At 38.3% G+C, this 20,754-nt stretch overlaps 3 protein-coding genes across 3 annotated transcripts; 1 reads left to right on the plus strand and 2 right to left on the minus strand.

Annotated features, from left to right (window-relative positions):
- Positions 1-331: 331 nt before the first annotated feature.
- spag8 (sperm associated antigen 8) lies at positions 332-4,071 on the minus strand. Its single transcript, XM_088392038.1, has 6 exons — positions 3,888-4,071; positions 2,694-2,826; positions 2,520-2,565; positions 1,077-1,191; positions 858-920; positions 332-481 (listed from the first exon to the last, which is right to left on the minus strand). The coding sequence occupies exons 1-6, from the start codon at positions 3,936-3,938 to the stop codon at positions 377-379; spliced, it is 513 nt and encodes a 170-aa protein (XP_088248164.1). The 5' UTR covers positions 3,939-4,071; the 3' UTR covers positions 332-376.
- Positions 4,072-8,472: 4,401 nt separating this feature from the next.
- Positions 8,473-9,164, plus strand: pmchl (pro-melanin-concentrating hormone, like). The gene has a single exon (XM_088392027.1). It carries the CDS (start codon positions 8,532-8,534, stop codon positions 8,889-8,891), a length of 360 nt encoding a protein of 119 aa, XP_088248153.1. The 5' UTR covers positions 8,473-8,531; the 3' UTR covers positions 8,892-9,164.
- Positions 9,165-17,476: 8,312 nt separating this feature from the next.
- On the minus strand, positions 17,477-20,452 carry ccnb1 (cyclin B1). Its single transcript, XM_088392523.1, has 9 exons — positions 20,298-20,452; positions 19,978-20,106; positions 19,603-19,692; positions 19,354-19,536; positions 18,802-18,960; positions 18,486-18,722; positions 18,268-18,408; positions 17,977-18,087; positions 17,477-17,902 (listed from the first exon to the last, which is right to left on the minus strand). The coding sequence occupies exons 1-9, from the start codon at positions 20,316-20,318 to the stop codon at positions 17,798-17,800; spliced, it is 1,176 nt and encodes a 391-aa protein (XP_088248649.1). The 5' UTR covers positions 20,319-20,452; the 3' UTR covers positions 17,477-17,797.
- Between the last annotated feature and the right edge of the window lie 302 nt (positions 20,453-20,754).

Below are 20,754 nucleotides of genomic sequence, written 5' to 3' on the forward strand. Positions count from 1 at the left end.
CAATTTAACGGACACCTTTTTCCATCAAAAGAAAAGCATGTGCATTTGTGGTGGCCATGTTTGCAAGCGACTGTCGCATCAAATGTAAGAAAAAAAAAAAAGGTGGAAATTAGCTTAGCAATGTGCAAACATGCAGCTCAAAAGCAGTGTGTCATATCTATATATTCACATCAATGGCCGTTTTTTTTTTTTTTTCTCAGGTACAAGTCATGTACACCCTTCTCAAACATGCTGTTTTTGGGACACAACCAATTTGTGTCTGCGTCATTAACTGCAATTTGGAGAAATCAGTAATCATAGGTAGTTGGTAGAAATGTCAGCAGCAGAAGCATACAAGGACAAACTCACTTTATTCAAAAAGCATTCATTTAGACAATTATTCAATGAGGGAATCAACGTTTTTCCGCGGATCACCCAAGGGAGTGGAAAACTGGGCCGACTTTCTAAAAGGTGTGTTTGGGCACTCCGCTGGACTTACACCCTGTAACAGAAAACAAAAGTTTTAATGTTGAAAAGCATCTAGAATCTGACATGTTGTGGGTTCTGTTCAGAATTGATAGAAACTGTAGAATTTGCAAAAAGGGAATAATTGAGAGGAAAAATCTTCCATCAGCGTCATCCTTGTTTTTGACCTTGGTGCACAAACAAAATGGATCCACTGCGGTTAATACTGCTCACAAATTGGATGGTACCATTCGTGCTGTGTGTAAAGGGAACGAATGAGTACAAGTTTTCACAGAAAAAAACATTTTTTTACAAAAAACAAAAAACCAAAAGACGAAATGTTTTCAATAAAATCAACTGAAACAAAAAAAAAAGAGTATTATTATTATTTTCCAGGAACAATTGGCACCCACCTGTATCCGCTGGTAATTTTCACTCCAATAACTGATGGCCTGCTCAGTTGTATAATCATGAATCTGGAAATAGTTGCAACAAAAAACAATTTTGTGTATTTTATATCAAATGATGGTCAAAAACACAATTGACATATGACCTGGGTGAATTTACTTCATGACTACCACGAAAACACTAACAAAACACATAAATCTCTAATTGCAGGCAGGGATACATACACGGTTAATTTTAGTAGTTTGGGGTACAAATCCCTCAACTCGAAAATCTCTCTGAGTTACACTGGCAAAGTCAGCTTGGGGAAGCGGTGGGTTTCGTTCTGCATGAATCTTGTCTCTGCAAAAACATCATCAAACAATTATTACGTAACCAAATAAATACAAGCATGTACAGTATGATTATATTTAGTATTGCTGATGTTTCTGTTTGTGACACAAGGCTAAGCAACACTCGCAATACAAACCCTAAATTCCAATGTAATGTGTAAAATGTAAGTAAATATGACATGGACTGACATGTCTGGCTAAATTCGCTCTGGTCTGATGAGTCACACATTAGGGTTTTCATTTGGCAAAAGTTCATTGAGTGGGTTAAAAGGAAAGGTGACGAACAGAATAGTGACTTCAGTACCCCTGTCCCAGCTTTTTGGGGTTTATCAGTTTGAACATTAAATATCTTGATTGAGTTGAATATATGTTGAAAAAGATTTGTAAATCCTTGTACCGTATTTTCCGCACTATAAGGCGCACCGGATTATAAGGCGCACCTCCAATGAATGGCCCATTTTAAAACTTTGTCCATATATAAGGCGCACCGGATTATAAGGCGCACTTTCAGTGAATGGCCCATTTTAGAACTTTGTCCATATATAAGATATATACATTTGGCCCGCCGGCCGGACTTTGGACATGCCTGCCGTAGTGGTTCAATATTGGTCCATATATAAGGCGCACCTGATTATAAGGCGCACTGTTGGCTTTTGAGAAAATTAGAGGTGTTTAGGTGCGCCTTATAGTGCGGAAAATACGGTAATCTGATTTTGATTTTAGTGTCCTAACATTAGTAACAGTTTAATTCACAGATGCACGCTGTGCATCTTTTATTGATCCTGGTCGATGAGTTCATTAGGTGCCTGAAGATGTCAAAATGACCTCTGCAAAAAAGTTGAATTTCAAACAGCCCATTTCCTGCCGTCATATTAAAAGAGCTGTGCCTTCCGGAGTAAAATAATAATCAAGACAACACACCACCCCCATCCTAGAAAACATATCTGAAGATCTATCTGCTATTGATAGAAGAAAGATAAATTAATGGCTTTACCACGATTAATTCACTGATCGACACTCTTGAGAACCTGTTTGGGCATTTTGAAAACTAAGTCTGCCTTATGAGGGTTATGGTCGTATACCTCTAAACATCAGTCCTAAATGAGATACAGACAGAAACTAGCCATAGATTTACAATTTCAATGGGTAAGAGAGCAAATGAAAGTTAGGAAATAAGGAAAGTAAGGAAACAAAAGCTATTATATATATATATATATATATATATATATATATATATATATATATATATATATATATATATATATATATATATATATATATATATAGTCATTGTAAGAGGTGCAACAACGTAATTGAAGATGTAATATTAATTCCTACCTTGCTATCTGGGCAATTCTTCTTTCTAAAAGCTCCGACCTTATGCCTGAATCGGATGAACAATCAAAGTGAGTGGTAGGGGCAACGATTGCAGAAAACACTTCAACCATGTGACATGTGAATTAGGACAGTCCCTTGGAGTGTGTGGCCTGCCAATAAAACAACGGCACATACCCTGCAGCCTCACCCCTGGATGCTTCGGAGGGGCAAATGCTGCTTGGAGGGTGGTAACATGCTCCATCTTCGCTCCCGTGTTTATGGTGATTAGTCCCTTGTGTCCATGTCGCAAGATTTGCTCCCTTGTTTGCTTGGAGTTGAATGGATACGACATATGAATATGGGTGACACAATATTTAAACAGTACTATATTGCAGAAGTGTTCCACTATAACATTAGTGACTTGTGTGTTTCTATTGATTATCATGGAAAATGAATTCAAAAGTTCTAAATATGAATGTGTACATTGTGTGACCAAATAGTGCAGAGAATGGGGTTTGCATCAAAGTTTTGTACACACCCTGCACACCTTACAGGTGATTTTTCCCCCGATAAATCCGCATTTACAACGTTACACTTTAATTGACCAACCTTCATTAATGCAAAAGTTCATATAAATCTCATGTTTGTTCAACTAAGGTTCAGAAAAATACAATTTTTTATCACAGAATGAAAGTTTTAATTTATTTACATTACTCATTAATTTACACATATTCCAAGGTCACCGGTTTCTGTAATATACGTAACAGTAAAAAAATTAAGTGCCAAACAGTGTGTTGTGTGTTGTCATTGAGTGTACGTAACACAAGGAATTATCCAATATTATGTCCTTGGTTTGCAGCATGTTTTTTTTGTGTGTTTTTCTTTTTTTAACAATAATGTATGTTTGTTCATCCATCTCTACCAGTGACGTCTGGTGGCCGTCAGAACATGATGATATCATAGCCTGTTAGCCTCATTTTTATTTTTACCTTTTTGTTTGGTGTTGTGTGAGATTTTATACCAAAATAATAAGTGTGCTTTTCCTCAACAAGGGTTGGTCAACACCACTAACTGGTCAACCCCCCACTAATTCTTTTCTTTTCTTTTCTTTTCTTTTCTTTTCTTTTCTTTTCTTTTCTTTTCTTTTCTTTTCTTTTCTTTTCTTTTCTTTTCTATGTTGACTGGATCCAAGTATGTTTGTAAAGTTATAGCAGTTTTAAATTGTCAAATTGTAATTGTAAGTGTTCTCAAACCAACATTTTATGCAATTCTTCTTTCATGTGTTATTTCCCCAATAAACGTGATCATTTTCTCAGTTCATTACTTCCGCCGTTGTTGACATGGAGCGCATACGACGTACACTGGGCATATGTCCTATAAAAAACTCACCTCTTCAGGGGCGTCTTTATTTTGACTTACAGCAACTGTGTCGTCCGCCATTTCTGCAAATTTAGGACACAATATCGTACAAACCAAGACTTAGATGAGTGAAATAGCCTTGTACAACTTATAAACAAAGCGAGGAGCTACATGTCTGAACGGCGTCCCTACAACGGAAGTGTCTCCATGGTAACTGTAAACACATAATGTATGACGTAGTAAAACGTGACGTAATTTCAATTCTCCAGATGTCTATTTTCTAAACCCAGTGAAGGCTATTTCTTTGCACGTCTGTGTTTGCTGGGACATTTTCCATCTCTGCATCTTTGCATTTGCTTCTAAATAAATAAATAAATAAATAAATAAATAAATTCTACTCAAAGTTACATGATTATTGTTTTGTCTTGCTTTATTATATCCATAATTGCTTTTGCATTTGACCCTGCACTCTAAGTGTACCCAATATTGTACCGATCAAGAGTATGCAACTGTTGTGACCATGACACCCACAATTAAAAATGAAAAAAAAAAAAAACCTTTCTTCTCTGTGGAGAATGAAGAGTGAATTATCTTCCTCACATTCCTTCATGTGTCTTCAGAGGAAAATCACAAGGCTTTAGCAAACAGCTTTGTCCCCTGAGGGGCAATTAAGAGAAACAGAAAATCGTACTCCTGTCATTTGACCACCCCTTAGACATTTAATTACATCCAATCATTGATCCTTCCAATCTTTATTGTAACAGCAGGGTTGAACAGGGGCACATATTCTCCAGTAAAACCTTCTGTTCCCTTTTCTAAAGGGAAGGTGTCTTAAGCCACCACAATAAATGTGATTTTTAATGGTCAAATTATTAGAAAAACTACTTCTTGGCTTCATGGAGTAATAATAAATACAAACCCAGAAGAATTATTCTAAATAACAAGCTAATTTAACCGGCAGCACATTCTGCTCCAGAATGTCTTGATTGTCTTGCTGAGCTTTGTGTTGGCTTATGGTACACCAAAGAATGTAATCACATTAGTTTATCTCACCTTCTTTTATGCTCCAGAGTTGATTTTTTTTCTTTTCCACCTATACTAGTTTTGATGTCATCAACAATTTTCCTCATCATCTGCCATCTTCCAATACATTTCTCATCACATCCCCTTAGCCTTTATTAAAAGTGATGCAGACCCTGCTAAATATAACACCCTGGTCTTGTTGCAGTGGTTCTGAGACCAAATGAAAACCACAGAGCTTGTTACTGAGACTCTGCACCAGAGTTTTGACTGTCAGGCAGCCAGTATGTCTGGAACAGGCTGCCAGCTCAGCATGAAATCTCAGTCAGAACTCTCCAAACTATCAAACTGTGCTCCACTGAGCTAAACGTTCTCACTAATAGATTTCCAGGTGTTCATAGTATATAGTGAGTGTGCGTTTTGCAGACTGTGTGTTTGGAAGAAGTGACAATATATATTCCGATCTATAGACATGCAAAAAAAAAAAAAAAACTGACACTACAACATAGTCATGTCATGCTTTGAGTTTATGCATTACAATTTTATTCAAACTCTTGTATGAGCAATTCTATACAGGTATAAATTAACAATTTTACACCATCATAACATTGAAGTGCAAACTAGCACATTTTTTTAGCAATCTAAAACATTACCTTTGTCAAGCAGTATTTTAATTCAATTCTATGATATGGTTTTTGAAAATATATACTGTAATTTAAGTGCAGGTGTACCAAATATCGTGTCTGAACGATTTCCTCCTGATTTAGTTTTTTGGGGATTTTTTGCAAACAAACAGCTAAACAAAAGAAGTCAGTCTTTCTGTGACAACCATTTATAGGTCCACACCCAGATGTCAGTATGCTTGATCTGGCCTGTGTGGGCAAGGTTGCATGCGATCTGCTCAACAACTGGTTTCCATGGCAACATGAACATCGACAAAGACTCAAGCAGTCCCTCACTTTTAGACAGTAGATAGGAGGAGTGATTCAGACACTTCCCAGGGTGGATTATTTTAGACCTAGAATTACATTCTAATGGGTCCACAAAATAGCAGACATTAGCTTGTATTAAAATAGTCTCATCGATGCCAGAAGAGAAACAGTATCATTATGCTCCGTGACTTTGGGAAACTAAATGCTGGGAAAGCTGTATGCTTGTATTACATGATAATTACATGCAGTTTATCTTTCTCTTTGAGTATGAAAAACACTTCAAGTCTTTCTTTTTTTTTTTTTACTTTTTGTGTGTGGCTATTTTAGGTTTTTTCCTTTATTAAATGTATCATTCCATAGCAATAGATCCATGGTCATCTTTCCTCTCTTTGCTTTCATCTCTTTTCCTGACCTTCTATCAGCTCTCACCAGCTCCCACTACCGACATGAGATAAATGCTGAGAGCAGTTTTTGGCTTTCATCTTGGCACTCATAGGAATTGCGTTGTTTTCCATCATTAGTCAGTCCAACATTCCAGAGTGCTCTTCAGGTCTAGCAAATAGTAACACCCCCCCCCCCCCCCCCCTTTCTTTCAGTTTTTCCCGTTTCTAGAATAAGATAGCTGCATGTATAAGATTGCCTCCGACTTTATAATTTTGAACACGGTCAGTATTAAAGCAGTTTGGAAGAAGAATGAAATAATTCATTTTTGTTTCCAAATCTTGGTGCAGATTAAAGAAACGGACCAAGACCCACTTTTTCAAGTGGTCTCGGTTCGCTTCCAAACGGACTTTGGTGCGGTTCGCTTCAGGTGTGAATACAAACAGTGAAGGTCTGCACCCACAGCACAAATATGCAAAGCAGGAATGCAGCCATTTCTGAGTCTGTGCTATGTGACGCCCTGGTCATTGCTGTCCAATGGGGGCACAGATCGTCACAAGCCTAGATGTGTATACTTTAGAGCTGTGTAACAAAAATTCAGGTTAAAAAATAGTTGTACACCACAGAAAAATACGTACAACCAAGTCAGTTAACATGTTAAACTAACACTTGGCAGACTTTTGCTGAGCTCTTGTATTGGCTCTATTCGACTGTGACTATTTTGGTCAATGAGCATTATAGCATAACCTTTATCCAGCCCAATTATACCAACATGAAACGAAAGAAAAAAAATGTTTGGTTCATGACAGCCCCAATTAAAAATGACTTAGGTGGGCTTTTCTCTTGTGAACAATCAGAGAGGAAGACAGGCAGCTCAACTAAATAACTTTGTCCTCTATGGTAAAAGCAGCAAATTACCTGAGAAAAACTGAAAGTACAAATCACTCCCGTCATTTGACCTACTGGTGGGACTCTAATTACATCCAATTATTGATCGAGCCAATCTTCATCCATTGTTGCAGCCCCAGTACGGCTGGGCTGCAGGCTAGTCAAGCTTTAGTTTCCTTGATGAACCTCTGCTTCTCTCTTTTCCAAACTTAGCTGTTTTCAGTTACAAATTCAAATTTTGATGAAGTTGGAATGTTGTGTAAAATGTAAATAAAATAGAAAACAATGATTTACAAATTTGCGAACCTATATTCGGTTATTGTTCAAAGTGAAGAACGTTGTTTTTTTTGTACAAATATTCTCTCATTTTGAACTTGATACCTGTGCTACATCCCCAAAAAGCTGGTAGGTATAGGGGTCAACAACAGCCTGAAAAAGTTCAGGTCTACATACATGCATACATACATACATACATACATACGTACATAATACATACATACATACATACATACATACATACATACATACATACATACATACATACATACATACATACATACATACATACATACATACATACATACATACATACATACATACGTATACGTACTTAAATAAATACGGAAATAAGTAAATCCTGGACTCTGTGGGAGGGAGGGGGCAAACACTAATTACAGGGTGATAACGCTGATTTATTTTGTTGTAGGCATTTGTTTTGTTATTTTATTAAAGCAGTTGGAAACATAGGCAGGTAAGGCTTTGATTATTGGTCATCGGGCATTTAACAAAGTTTGTATTAAAAACTGATTTGCTACAATATTCTCTTTAAATAATTTCAATGATTTAATTATATTTAATCATATATATGATTTAATAATAACAATTTAAATGAACTTCACTTTGTCGCTGCCACGTTTCCAAGAGGCTGCCGACAGGACAAACACTTCAACAATCTTTTGCCAGCATCACTCACTAATCCTACCTGGTAATTGCTGTAAAAAAAAAATTGTGAACAATGAGCTGAAGTGATTAGCCGTCATCGCAGCGTATGAAACCACAATGTGCCTGTGGGTGTTTATCCCACCCCATTATTTTAAAGGTCAGTCATTTTGGATTGAAGTTGTCTTGCTTTCAGTTGCTTAAAGAATTCCCACTGTTTCGTTATCAATGGTTCAAAGTCATCCCTTGCACAACTTTAATTAACTTGTGTAAAGACAACACACTTGAACGTATGATAGTTCTACTCAGCCCTGTATTGATACCTTCAGCTAATTTCCTGAGCACAACAGGAGAACCTATGATGATGTTCAGGACAAAAGCCAGCATGGACAATCCTACGTATCCGAAATGGTATAAAAGAACGTCCCAAGATCTTTAAATCACAACAAGAAACCGAGACATCTGCAGAGCGTTTCGTTCCTGAAGCCAAGCGGTCTCCAAAAAGATCTTCACCATGCGACGGTCCCTCATGTGCATCATCTTTGCAGCAGCACTCGTGCTGCACTCTTCTGGCACGTCGCCTGTGGACCTGGCTGAAGACAACTCCTTGGAGCAGGACGCATTCACCTCCATACTGAGCGAGGAGGTGACAGAAAACAACCGCGGCGAGGCTGAGGGCAAAAAAAGAGGGCAGCGGGTCATCGTTGTTGCCGATCCGAGTCTTTGGCGTGACCTGCGAGCGCTGCGAAATGGACTGCCCCTCTACAAAAGACGAGCTGATGACAACAACCAGGACCTGAACTTACCCATCCTGAGGCGGGACACCATGAGATGCATGGTGGGACGAGTGTACCGGCCATGCTGGGAAGTCTAGGACAATTTGGAAAGGCCATCCTTTATTGCCTTGTGCTGAATTGTAGTATTTCCACATCCACATACATCATTGCACATTTGAGATTAAAACCTATGTACTCTAATAATTGCCTTGTGTATTGTGTGTTTAGTAATTGTGACTTTTTTCTAAATCAGACAGGTGAACTGGAAACATGCTCAAGATAAGTGATAAGGACTATGAGAAGTATCATTGTTCACACATCTTTGTCTTGTTGGCTTTCACTGTATAAAAATGCCCTTAATTGACAGTCAAGGGAATAGTCTACTTTTTGCGAACATAGTCTGACCAGAATAACCAGAAGACAATCTTTATTTTTAGAGAGAGAGAGAGAGAGAGACAGAGAGAGAGAGAGAGAGAGAGACAGAGAGAGAGAGAGAGAGAGAGAGAGAGAGAGAGAGAGAGAGAGAGAGAGAGAGAGAGATTCTTGATTTTCTATGAGTCGACTGGCTCAGCAAACAGAATAGCCATTTGTCTTGTAGAGTCATCAGGAAAAATAATCTCTTTCTGGGAATGCATCTTTTTGGTTTAGGAAATGCAATTAAACTGAGGATGACAAAATTCATAGCTTGTAATTTGTCCATTATGTATTACAAGTAATTTAAGTGAGTCGTTAATGACTGTGTGAGGAAGCACAAAAAATCGTCCTACATGGACAATAATGTCTTAAGTGGACAGATCTTCCACAACAAAAGAGAGCACAGGCTATTTTTGTGACATTGCTCCAGGAAAGAATTTAGTCATTGCTTGACTGTCAATACCATATTTGGGTAAGAGGATTGAGAGAGAGCATATTCATTGTTACTTCTGCAAGATACAAAGCCATCAGTTCAGTACCAGACAGATCCCCAAACTGGTAACTAATGGTTGTCCAAGCTGAAATGCTCTTGAACTATGGGATGCAGAGAGGTTTGGCTATGGCGATATTTAGAGTAAATTATGCCAGAGCATAAAATGACAATTTCAAACATAGATAGCTTTGGTGGCAAAGTTAAATGAGGTGAGCGAATGGACCATTTTAATGGTGTCCAATTTACTTAAAAGTGAACTTCCCCCACCATCTGTCTCAAGTAATAAAGCTTGTCGGTAATTGTTATTACATTTAGTGCAGTGACAATGACCGGCACTCACCAGATGAAATCTGATTCGAAAACCTAATTAGAGCCATCTTTTTTTGTGTGTGTCCTTTCACAAGATATATCTAATATAGCGTGGTCAAATGGTTCTGTGACATCTGGCGCCAAAGGGGTCTCCAATGTCCATTACTAATTGAATCCCACCCAGTTGGTTTAAATGATCAGTCACATGTTGAGTCTGATGAGTGGCTTCTCCCTGGAAACCAAAAAAAAAAAAGATAGAATCACCAAAGACGGGTTCAAATAGTTACATTGTTTTTGTGCCATTCGGTTTAAAATGCACTTTTGTCCCAACTTCATTTTTGCACACACACTATAGGGAAAGTAAGACTATAAATTTCATCCGTGTAGTGTTCTCCGCTTGCTTCATAGCACTGCGCTGCTCTCCTGTCTGTGTAACAAACTGTGTTGATTTTCCAGTTTTTGCGTCACATACTACAGCAGCAGTTCTCAGAAATGACCGTCAGTCTGGCATGAGATTGGAAATACTTCCACACAACAATGAAACTGTACACGCCATTCTTCTTTGTGTGTGCTTTTAAGACTTCTGAGTACCGCATGAAATTGTCTGTTTGTTGATGTCACATGGCAATCTGTGATTGGACTACCGTATTTTCCGGACTGTAAGGCGCACCAGACTATAAGGCACATCTTCAATGAATGGCCCATTTCAAAACTTTGTCCATATATAAGGCGCACCGGATTATAAGGCGCACCTTCAACGAATGGCCCATTTTAAAACTTTGTCCATATATAAGTCTATATATTTGGACACGCCTGCCGTAGTGGCTCAATATTGGTCCATACATAAAGCGCACCGGATTATAAGGCGCACCTTCAATGAATGGCCCATTTTAAAACTTTGTCCTTATATAAGGCGCACCGGACTATAAGGAGCACCATTAATGCATCATGTCAGATTTTTAATCCAAATCAAATCATTCTCCATTTTATCTTTTTTATTTCAACTTCAGACGCACCAAATTACTTTATAATCACAAAATAATGATCCATAGTCTTTTTGATTCAAGATTCATAGTCTTCAGCGGGCCACTTATGATTCATGACACAATGCTTCGGGTCAGTTTAAATTTAGTAATTTGGTCCATATATAAGGCGCACTGGACTATAAGGCGCACTGTCGTCTTTTGAGAAAATTTTAGGTTTTTAGGTGTGCCTCATAGTCCGGAAAATATGGTACTTGATGACAACATGGGAATCTGTATGTCCATTCTTCTTACTACTTCTCTCGGCAGCTGAATTGACCACCATTCTCTGAGACATTCCTGGTAAATTTGTGATTCATGACCATGAGTACATCATTCAGTCCCAGGTGCCCTTGCTTGGTTTTAACAGGGAAAAGTGACATCATCCTCATGCATCTGGCTGCCCACCCCCTAGTCTTTCTTCTCCTTCTGCTTCTAATGGAGGGCCAGAGCTGGTGGGGAGGCCTTGTGAATAATTAAGGCACTCGGGTGCATCTTATAACCTGGGCTGCAATGTTTGCTGTGACATTCACCCTAAGCGCATTAGTACAATAGCCCGAGAGGAAACTGGTCTTTATTGACCAGTGCAATCAATAACTGTGCATCTGTTATGTCCTCGCAGTGTGCATGTGGCCGACGAAGTGCTCAATTTTCCAAAATAAAAATAAATAATTCCAAAGTAAAATGACTGTATGGGAAAAGGCGATTTATGATGCAATTTATTTAAAGTCATCAATTTTTGTATATGGCCCATTAATTGATTGTATTCGATTCACCTTTGTCAATAGTGACTCTCCGTGCAATCATGCTTTGCCTTTAGCCACAACAGAGATGAAATTTCATATCGAGAAACATTACGTTAAGTAGAAGAAATAATGTTTACGTTGTTAAACCATTTTACCCAGAGAATTATTAATATTGAGGTTACCCAGAGAATTATGGATATAAAGCAAGTTTGGTATCTGTTAATATAAACAGCAGTACACTACGATATGTGGTTCAAGCAACACAAACATTTATAATAAGGATTTAATTCTACCTGCAGAGTAAAATTATTATATGATGTATGCATTTAATAAATGAACTGCTTGAGAACTAAAACCTGCTAGTATTGGATGATGGGGGGACAGGCACTGATGGCAGAAGCGAACAGTCGCTGCAACACACACGCGCGCACACACACACACACACACACACACACACACACACAACCCCCCCCCCCCCCCACACACACACACACATACACACAAACATGATTTAAACAAAAAAACATGTTTACTGTTTGGAATTTCCAGGCCACACTGCCCAGACAATGAATTAGATTAAAACAATAAAAAATAAAAATAAAATAAATAAATAAAATAAATAAAATAAAAACAATGCTGCACTATTTTACCTTTCACCAATTTGTAAACCTGTATACTCATTGGCCTCCGCACATTACCGATTCAAAATGTTGGCCAACTAAAATCCTAAAACCTTACATGATGAATGGAAAAAAAGAGGTAGCGGTGGAACCTGAACAGAATTTGTTCTAGTACACTGGTTGTTAAGCTCTAAATTGTTTTAAATTTGCAACAATTTCTGTCAGTGCTAAAGGCTGGAAGTGGAACATATCACTTGTGACGTTTGTAACAGCCCTCATGAGTGTTCCAAAATCTCTGGTTAACATCAGAGGATTCAAAATTGTACAATTTCAAGGGCATTCCATACAAGTGGAAACTATTCCCATATTTCCTGGACAGTTTGTCTTAAAATCTCTGGAACGAGTAGACACGGAGCACACCACAAAGATCCATTGGCTGCGTCAAGACCCATGTCTCATGCAGACTAGAATGAAGATGGCCAAACAACGTAAGAAGTTGATTTACTGTTTGTCAGCATCTTCTCTCCCCTCCTCCAAACCATTGTAGGATTTATCACCACTCAGGATTCCCGTCTTCTTGGTGGTCTGGCTTGCCTGCTCAGGTCTGATTACAGCACATTAAAGATACCACCAGACACTCCTCATCGTCATTGGATAAATGTTCATTACCATTATCATATCAGAAAGACATTACAAGCTTAAAACTGCCATCAAGTGTTTGATGATTCAACATTTCTGTTTGTTTATTTCAGCTAGTACATTGTCACCATTCATCACAATTTCAATGTATGCAAAGTTAACACACGAGGACCCTTTTTCACTCTTGTGATTCAAATGGCACAACAAAGTAGGTAAGTTTGGATCATTTGAAATCCAATTGAAAAGCTGGCAGCTGCTGTTATGTTGATTGAAGAAGAAAATTGGCTACTTTGACATGCTGACCATGTGGTGCACTCATATTTGCGCAATTGATTGTAATCTCAAAGGACCTTGTGAGGGAGTTCTTGCTTGTCGAAAGGACATCTAATGGCCAACAAAAGAACAACAAAAACAATATGTCATGCAGTGTGTGTTCACTCAGAAAATTGTAGAACAGCAAGAGGGTAATGGAAAGACATCAGTCAGAAGCAAAGAGTCATGCATCCTGGATGGGTACCAAGGCAAATTACTTTAACAATGTTGTTACGACAAGATGGAAACAACTTGAAACTGGAATGACCATTAAATCATAAAATTTAGAATTTAATTAAGCTTTTTATATACATTCTACGGAAGAGGATTAGGGCTAGTGAAGAAGAAAGGGGGGGGGGGTGACAGGATTCTAACTTGTCTTCTCAGAATTCTGACTTTAAAGTGAGGTCTGAACTCTGACTTTATTCTCAGAAAGTCAGAATTCTGACTTTAAGTGAGAATTCCCACTTTCTGACTTTGAAGTGAGAATTTTGACTTTATTCTGATAATTCTGACTTTAAAGTGGGAATTCTGACTTTATTCTCAGAATTCTGACATTAAAGTGGAAATTCTGACTTTAAAGTGGGAATTCTGACTTTGAAGTGGGAATTCTGAAAATAAAGTGAGAATTCCCACTTTAAAGTCAGAATTCTGAAAATAGTCAAAATTTTTACTTTAAAGTCAGAAAGTGGGAATTCTCACTTTAAAGTCAGAATTCTGACTTCGACAGAGCACATAGATGTCAAATTTATGCCATGTCGCAGACTCATTTTGACCTATGTTATTCATGAATCAGTAAAAATTTGGATCTTGAGGCCAAGGGACCTTTAAAGGTAAAATAAAAAATGAATTCAGCCATCTAACTGTTGGCAAGTTCAAAGTCATGACAACAACCATTATGCATATAAAAGCACTTCAAATGATTGATTCCATAACATTACATTTTGTAAGCATTTTGCTCTCTCCAAAAGTTATATATACATCAGTGTAGGGTGCTACCGGGAACAAAAAAACAAAACTCATTCCAGTTTATTGTGTTCTTTGTCACTCTTAACAATCTCCCTGCCTTCAGACATTCCAAGAAATTTTAGCATAACCTTGTTGTTAAAGATTACTTTCTGTTTGCAAATACTCAAATATGAAGAGGCTTAAGACATCTGGCAAAAAGTCTAATTCCAGCACTCTGCTGTTACAGTGGATTCTTTGTTTCCCTCAAGACACACAAAAGTAAAGGATTCCAAAAGTTTGGCAAGCACATGGAATTTACCTGAAAATCTATACGCTGTATAAATAAATGCCACTGTGTTTATCTGTGCTACATTTGACTCCATTCCACGAGACCTCATTCCTTGCATTTTGCCGTCTGCCACAAGTACCTCAGAAATGCTAACAGCACTGTCCGTTTGTTTGAATTTGTCATTCGTGAATTGAGATATGAGAAATGATAGACAGGGCCATTTGCTCCTTGAACGGTTCATTTGTTCGAGGGCTCGGCCGTTTCGGGCCATGTTTACAACAAGATTCAGATGTTCGAGACCGATCTCTGATGATCTTCAAATTGCTGGTATTCGAGAGGTTTGGAAGGAAGAATTTCAATCTTGGTGTACCCTATTGCTGACTAGCAAATTCTCGCAAAAAGAGTTTAAACCTGCAAAGGGCAAAGCTGGATCTGCAAGGGGCACTGGACAAGATGTTGACTCTTCCCATGAATTGGCAAGAACAGACCTGGACAAAGCTTGAGGACCAAATCTGGAAAATCTGACCCCTCTGGCAACCATTTTTTTTTTTCCAGAAGAGAGACCAGCAAAAATAACAAAAGTGGTCTTAATTTTAGTCACGTAACATTCTTATTCTCTTCATGGTGCAGGGACGAGGCCAAGCTGGCCTGGATAACATTGTACTATACTAGGGATCATCAACTGGTGGCCCGTGGGCTGAATCCGGCCCACCGGATGTCCAATCCACCCCGCGACTTGATTCCATAATTAGGAGGATGCATGAGAAAATATTTGTTTAAAAAAAAAAAAAAAAAAAAAAATCACAAATGCTAAAAAAATGTATTTATGTAAAACACTCAAGTTGTGTCATTTTATGAAAGGCGTTGTAAAAGTCATTATGCTTAGCATTTGAATTGCAGTGTACATTGGTTGCTCAATCATGAGAGCCACATGGCTGAAACATTGAGTGAGCAGGAAAAAGTGGCAGCTGCAAATGTATGGTTTAGAGAGCAGCTGAAGGGAGAATCTCTTGTAAACGGATACGTGTGCACACTCATGACCTCAGTTTCCAAGCACGAATTATTTGCATTATCAGTAAGTTTGAAAGACTAACCAAGACAAATGATGTGACGTAGTGGAATGCAACAGACGGTTCTATGCTTCAGTGGGTTTTCAAGAAAGGGGGAGGTTGTGCTTTTACAACAGTCACATTTTTAGTTTTTCACTAAATTTAATCAGATTCTCTCAATTTTGTTGCAAGTCAATAAACTTGCCATCTTGTTAGATGTGACTATATCACAACCTAGAACAACGAAGCTTAACACAAAAAGGTTCAGGTCTCAGCCAAAACTGCCATCAAGCTATTAGCCAGGGAACCTTCTGTGAGTGATGGTCTTGTGAGCCCAATGAAGACAGTGACTAAGCTTGTATACGGCAGATGTTCCTGCTCAGAAAGGCTCTTCGGAGGGCTCCAGGGAATTGTGGGATGGATTGGGGTCACACGATAACTCCAGGGTCTCAGCTGTGATCGTAAGGATACACAGTCACTAGTGTACTATCCATTAGCTTAAAAAATGCTTCAGCCAACTGAGTGTTGAGGTTTTGGAAGTAGTGTAAAGTTGCAGAGCGTTTTAAATGCTACAAGTTCTCATTTCTATATAGCAGAAATGCTTTTGAAACCAACCAGATGCAATGTAATGCATTTACAGAACTGTCAGCATGAGTTTAAATACTGGCAAATTTGCACTAATGGCAATCTACACAAGTATGTGTAACCCCACCTGCAAACCTGTTCTAAAAATAGCTTTCCCAGCGATTGGACATTACTGTATGAAATCTTAGAAATGTTAGTGAACATTTGGAAACAGTAGCAGTAATTTCAGGTATTGATGCATATTGATACATTGTCTCAATTTCACAGAAATATGAGAGTCAGTATTTATGTAAATCAAAATCACATATTCTATTAAAAGTTGAGAAAATTGTTTCATTAGCATTTTAGAGTGCTAAACATCAATTGCCCAACTTGCTCTCTGCTTCAAAATGGATGGCAAGCAAATGTGCAACAGCATAGAGTCCAAGTTTAAGCGTTGAACCCATCACTTATAAGTTGGGAGACTATCACTCTCCCACTGAGCCATGTGGAAAAAGTCATTTAGTACCCAGTAATCACTGTTTGCTAAAACATTTGATGGCCTCAAATCAAAACGGGGAGGGGGGGGGGTTTGTACTTATTCTCACAGATGATTTATTTTAATTGGGCTACTGGAGAGAAACCTTTTCAAATTTGCGACACTTGGTGAGAAAAATAAAAAAACCTTGAGACAGAAAAAGTAAAAAGTGATTCTGCCATAAACAGCAATGCCTAGCCCTCAAAATTAAGTTTGAGTTAATTGTTTATTTCGGCATGTACACAATACATTAGAGTTCCATTTGACATGACTTGTCAAAAAAGGAAGCGGGTGGAAGTAATTTGCTTATCAAGCCCCGTCCCGACTTTCAATGTCTGGCACACAATTTACATTGAATTTAAAGTCTTGGCCAAAGACCACCAGGGTTTTATAGGATACCAAGAGTGCAAACGCCCGCTTGACTGTTGGAAGCACAATTTACATGAGTAAATTGTCGTGCATGAGTTTAAGCACAAATAATTTTTTTAAAGTAGCCAGCAAATACAAGGTGGACTTTTAAGAATCCAGAGGGTAATTTTGATTTATTCTTATGTGCGACAAATGGCTACATGCATTCTTGCAGCGCTGGGCGTTTTAGGCGCCCCCCCCACAAAAAAAGTAAATAGTACACTCTGCTGGTAGGATATTCAAAGTGCATTTCCACATGTAAATTTAACAGCTGTATGACCCAAACAGTGCAAAACTGGAGTGTTTAAAAAAAAAAAAACCAAATAAAAACATTCACTTTTGGTGAATACATTTAATTAACACATTTCAGAATGTAAACAAGTTGAAAAGCAGCATAAATGTGACCATTTTAAAGCATAATCTACAATAACAATCTTTCAGAGCAGACACACACACACTAGAATTGCAAATATCGAGTTTGATATTGTTCTTAAACCTGCATCCAATCAGTTTAATGTTACGGGGAAAAAAATAACCTAGACACTTTCATACAGATTTAAAACTGATTAAAATCAGCGTAAAAGGGATAAAAAGCTTTAGAGGCCATTTGTTACAAGGTCACATCTGTACAAAATAAAATTACAAGTTCGAGCTCACTGGGCAAGCTGCGTCGCAAGATCTTTCACTACAGAAGACTTGAGTTGCGAGATGGTTGCAATCCTCATCTGTTTTGAAGTAGAGTATTTGTCTTTGACAGCCTGCAAAGTCAGATAAAAGCATCCTCGTATTCTCATCTAAAAATTTTTTTGGGACATTTAAGGCAGCCTCTTACCATATGCTTAGTTTGTCCTTCATTCACCTTCACGACGTTTCTAGCAATGTGTGCAATGACTGGTATCAAACTGTCTGGTGTGTACTCCATGTAATGTTGCAATGTCGCATCCTGAAAACGGGGAGAAAAAAAAAAAAAAAAAAAAACTAACATGCAGTCTAACATTGACCACTGATTCCCAACCACAGTGACATGGAAATAGGACATTAAATTCACAGGGTTGCGGGTAAAAAATGAATTTAAATGATATCCAATAGGCCCACAAAACCCTGATTTTAAAGCAGCACTCACCCATTCACCTGCACCCAAGAGCTTGAGTGTAAGAGCCAAAGCGGCACTTGCTACCATTGAAGGCGGGTAATGAACCATTTCATAGTCGATCATGGTCAGCTCGAGCAAGTACTTTGCAAGTGTGTGTTGCTCTCCAGTCACCTTAGTGAAGACGTGCGGAGAGTTAAATATTTTAGCCCATAAGATTTTTTTTTATAAATATACATACTGCAACAAACCTCATGAATCTTTGAAGCCCTCCTGAGGAACTGCAGGGGTAGAGGGCGCCCGAGTTGAAATTTCAGCACACGCAGGATTGTCATTTCCATCTCTCGGATTTGGGCAGTGGTGTAAGCCTGGTCTGTCACTAAGGCGAAGTCAACGATCTCTGGTGGATACATCTCCTCATACTTTGAAGCAAGGAACATGGCAGTCACTCCGACAAGCTGCAGCTGCTTCTTTGAGACTGGGTTGTCCTTTCAACGTGAAAACAAATTGTTAGCATCAGCCATTTTGTTTTAAGTTTTACAAAGGACTTCCTCTATGACCATTTACCTGAAGAAAGCGGTCAATTATTCCTACAGTCATATACATGGTCTCCTGCAGCAGGCGAAACTTCAGGCTCACTTGGACTAGCCAGTCAATAAGTATGGCCCGCATGTTTCCGGTCACTTCCTGGCCTTGAAGATAATTGGCTCTGACATTCTGCTCAGCCTGAAGAAGACACTTGACGTCTTTGCAAAAGGCAATGCATTGTATACCTCCATGTATAAAGTGCTACAGCTATAAATTAGTAGGGATCTAACTTCTAACTCTGATGAGCTACAAAATGCTAGTAGTCAGACTATGCATTAAGATTTATTTAAATCATCTTTCAAGTTCAACATTTATTAAAACCTTTTAACCAATTGCCTTACCAGAAAGTCTATTTAAACAAGTTTCTCAGGAGTATGAAAGTGCAGTTTTAAACTGTTTTATTAAAACCTCTGGTCAAATTAGCTTTAAAAATTCAAAGAAATTGAACCATTGGTGAAATTTAACCAAGTCAAGGTTTTCCCAGATCCAATTAAGACTTCTAGCAACAGACAACAGCTGCACATTTCTCACCTCCAGCTGACGCATGTACTTGTAGATGTCTTTCACATATTCACTGCAGAGCATAGGGTTCTCACAGTCATCTGCATCAACATCCCTGATAGTATTGTGCAGAATGACATCAGAAAATGCCTGACACAAGTCAGCTGGCTCACAGCCTGAAGTCTCCATTGGAGTCGGAGACGCTGGCACCACCTAAAACAGTCATGAAGGTGGTTTATCAGTTCATCAGGTACACAGATTACAATTATAAAATTTTACCTGTTCCACAGGAACATTGTCTGGTTTGGGCTCAGCCTTTTTCGTCACAACGGGAACCTTTGTGTTTTTAACAACCTGGGATTTGACGACCTAAGTGATGGATAAGGTAAGCAAATATTACACTAGATGCAATTAAAATGTGCTCAAAATACATTTCATATCGAAAGGAACAGGCAATCAACCAACACATACGACACTCAAACTTCTGTCTTTTAATTGCGGTATGATACATATATTTTTTATCGGGGGGAGCATTTATAAAATGGCTGCTGGTTTTTAAATATGTGGGTCACAAAAGTCATCGTTAGAAAACGCTTTTGTTCGGCAGTTCCTCGATCAATAAAAGAAGTTTCTTGTATTCTGAAAATACATTACCTTCTTCTGGGACTCTTTTTTAGCTGCAACATTACCAATGTCCCCAAGAGCGGCTCGCGTCTTGAGTGTGGGAGCGGCGACGGAGCATGTCTTAACAGCGAGTTCCGTCCTGGTGGAAGCCAAGCGGTTCTGAAAACAAAATTAAAGTTGATCGTGGCGACATTAAATTGGAACTGCGAAAGAATACAATGAATAAAATTGCTGATCAGGAGTAGAACATGCATAACATTTTGCACGGACGTGCTAAAGAGCAACCTAAAATAAAGCTGGTACCAAGTCAATAGAAGACTTGCATTCTGAATAAGTTACATTTGACTTACTCTTGTAGCACGAAGGGCCATTATTAAAAGACTGTTGCTCCTAAAACGCAGTTTTGTGACCCGAAGACTGAAGCATGAACTGTAGTCTAACTTGGAGTCTTGGTTTAAATCCTTGCGCACTGCAAGCCTATTGGCTGGCTTAAACTGTCGGAGGACGTGATTGGCCTAACGCATCTGTACTCAATGTGTTCCGTGCCACCAGCAAAAACGTTATAATTTTTAATAAGAGTAATAAAAAACACCAAAATATAGAGCACAATTGACCATACCCTACCTGCCTGACATCAAATACAAATCTAAAAGATACCTCGTAAATAATAAATACTCGTTAAATTTCGATGGTCACGTGGATTTTTGAAATTCCACTTCCGTTTCCTGTTTTTTTCGCAACGGAATGCTATATGTTGGAAAACAAAATCTAAATAATTTTAGGCTATATCAAAACAGAGAATATCAT

The sequence above is a fragment of the Syngnathus floridae genome, chromosome 12 (genome assembly GCF_059516105.1).
Source record: "Syngnathus floridae isolate MCC-2025c chromosome 12, RoL_Sflo_1.0, whole genome shotgun sequence".
Taxonomy (NCBI): Eukaryota; Metazoa; Chordata; class Actinopteri; order Syngnathiformes; family Syngnathidae; genus Syngnathus; species Syngnathus floridae.

What these genes read in the sequence shown, in the direction of transcription:
- spag8 (XM_088392038.1), bottom strand. Translation starts at nt 3,938, where the DNA reads ATGGCGGACGACACAGTTGCTGTAAGTCAAAATAAAGACGCCCCTGAA. An exon ending in ATAAAGACGCCCCTGAAGAG is followed by an intron (nt 2,827 to 3,887) that starts GTGAGTTTTTTA and finishes TTCAACTCCAAG; the next exon opens with CAAACAAGGGAGCAAATCTT. An exon ending in AAAATTACCAGCGGATACAG is followed by an intron (nt 482 to 857) that starts GTGGGTGCCAAT and finishes TTTCTGTTACAG; the next exon opens with GGTGTAAGTCCAGCGGAGTG.
- pmchl (XM_088392027.1), top strand. Translation starts at nt 8,532, where the DNA reads ATGCGACGGTCCCTCATGTGCATCATCTTTGCAGCAGCACTCGTGCTG.
- ccnb1 (XM_088392523.1), bottom strand. Translation starts at nt 20,318, where the DNA reads ATGGCCCTTCGTGCTACAAGA. An exon ending in AAAAAGAGTCCCAGAAGAAG is followed by an intron (nt 19,693 to 19,977) that starts GTAATGTATTTT and finishes TCCATCACTTAG; the next exon opens with GTCGTCAAATCCCAGGTTGT. An exon ending in TAATTGACCGCTTTCTTCAG is followed by an intron (nt 18,723 to 18,801) that starts GTAAATGGTCAT and finishes TCACGTTGAAAG; the next exon opens with GACAACCCAGTCTCAAAGAA.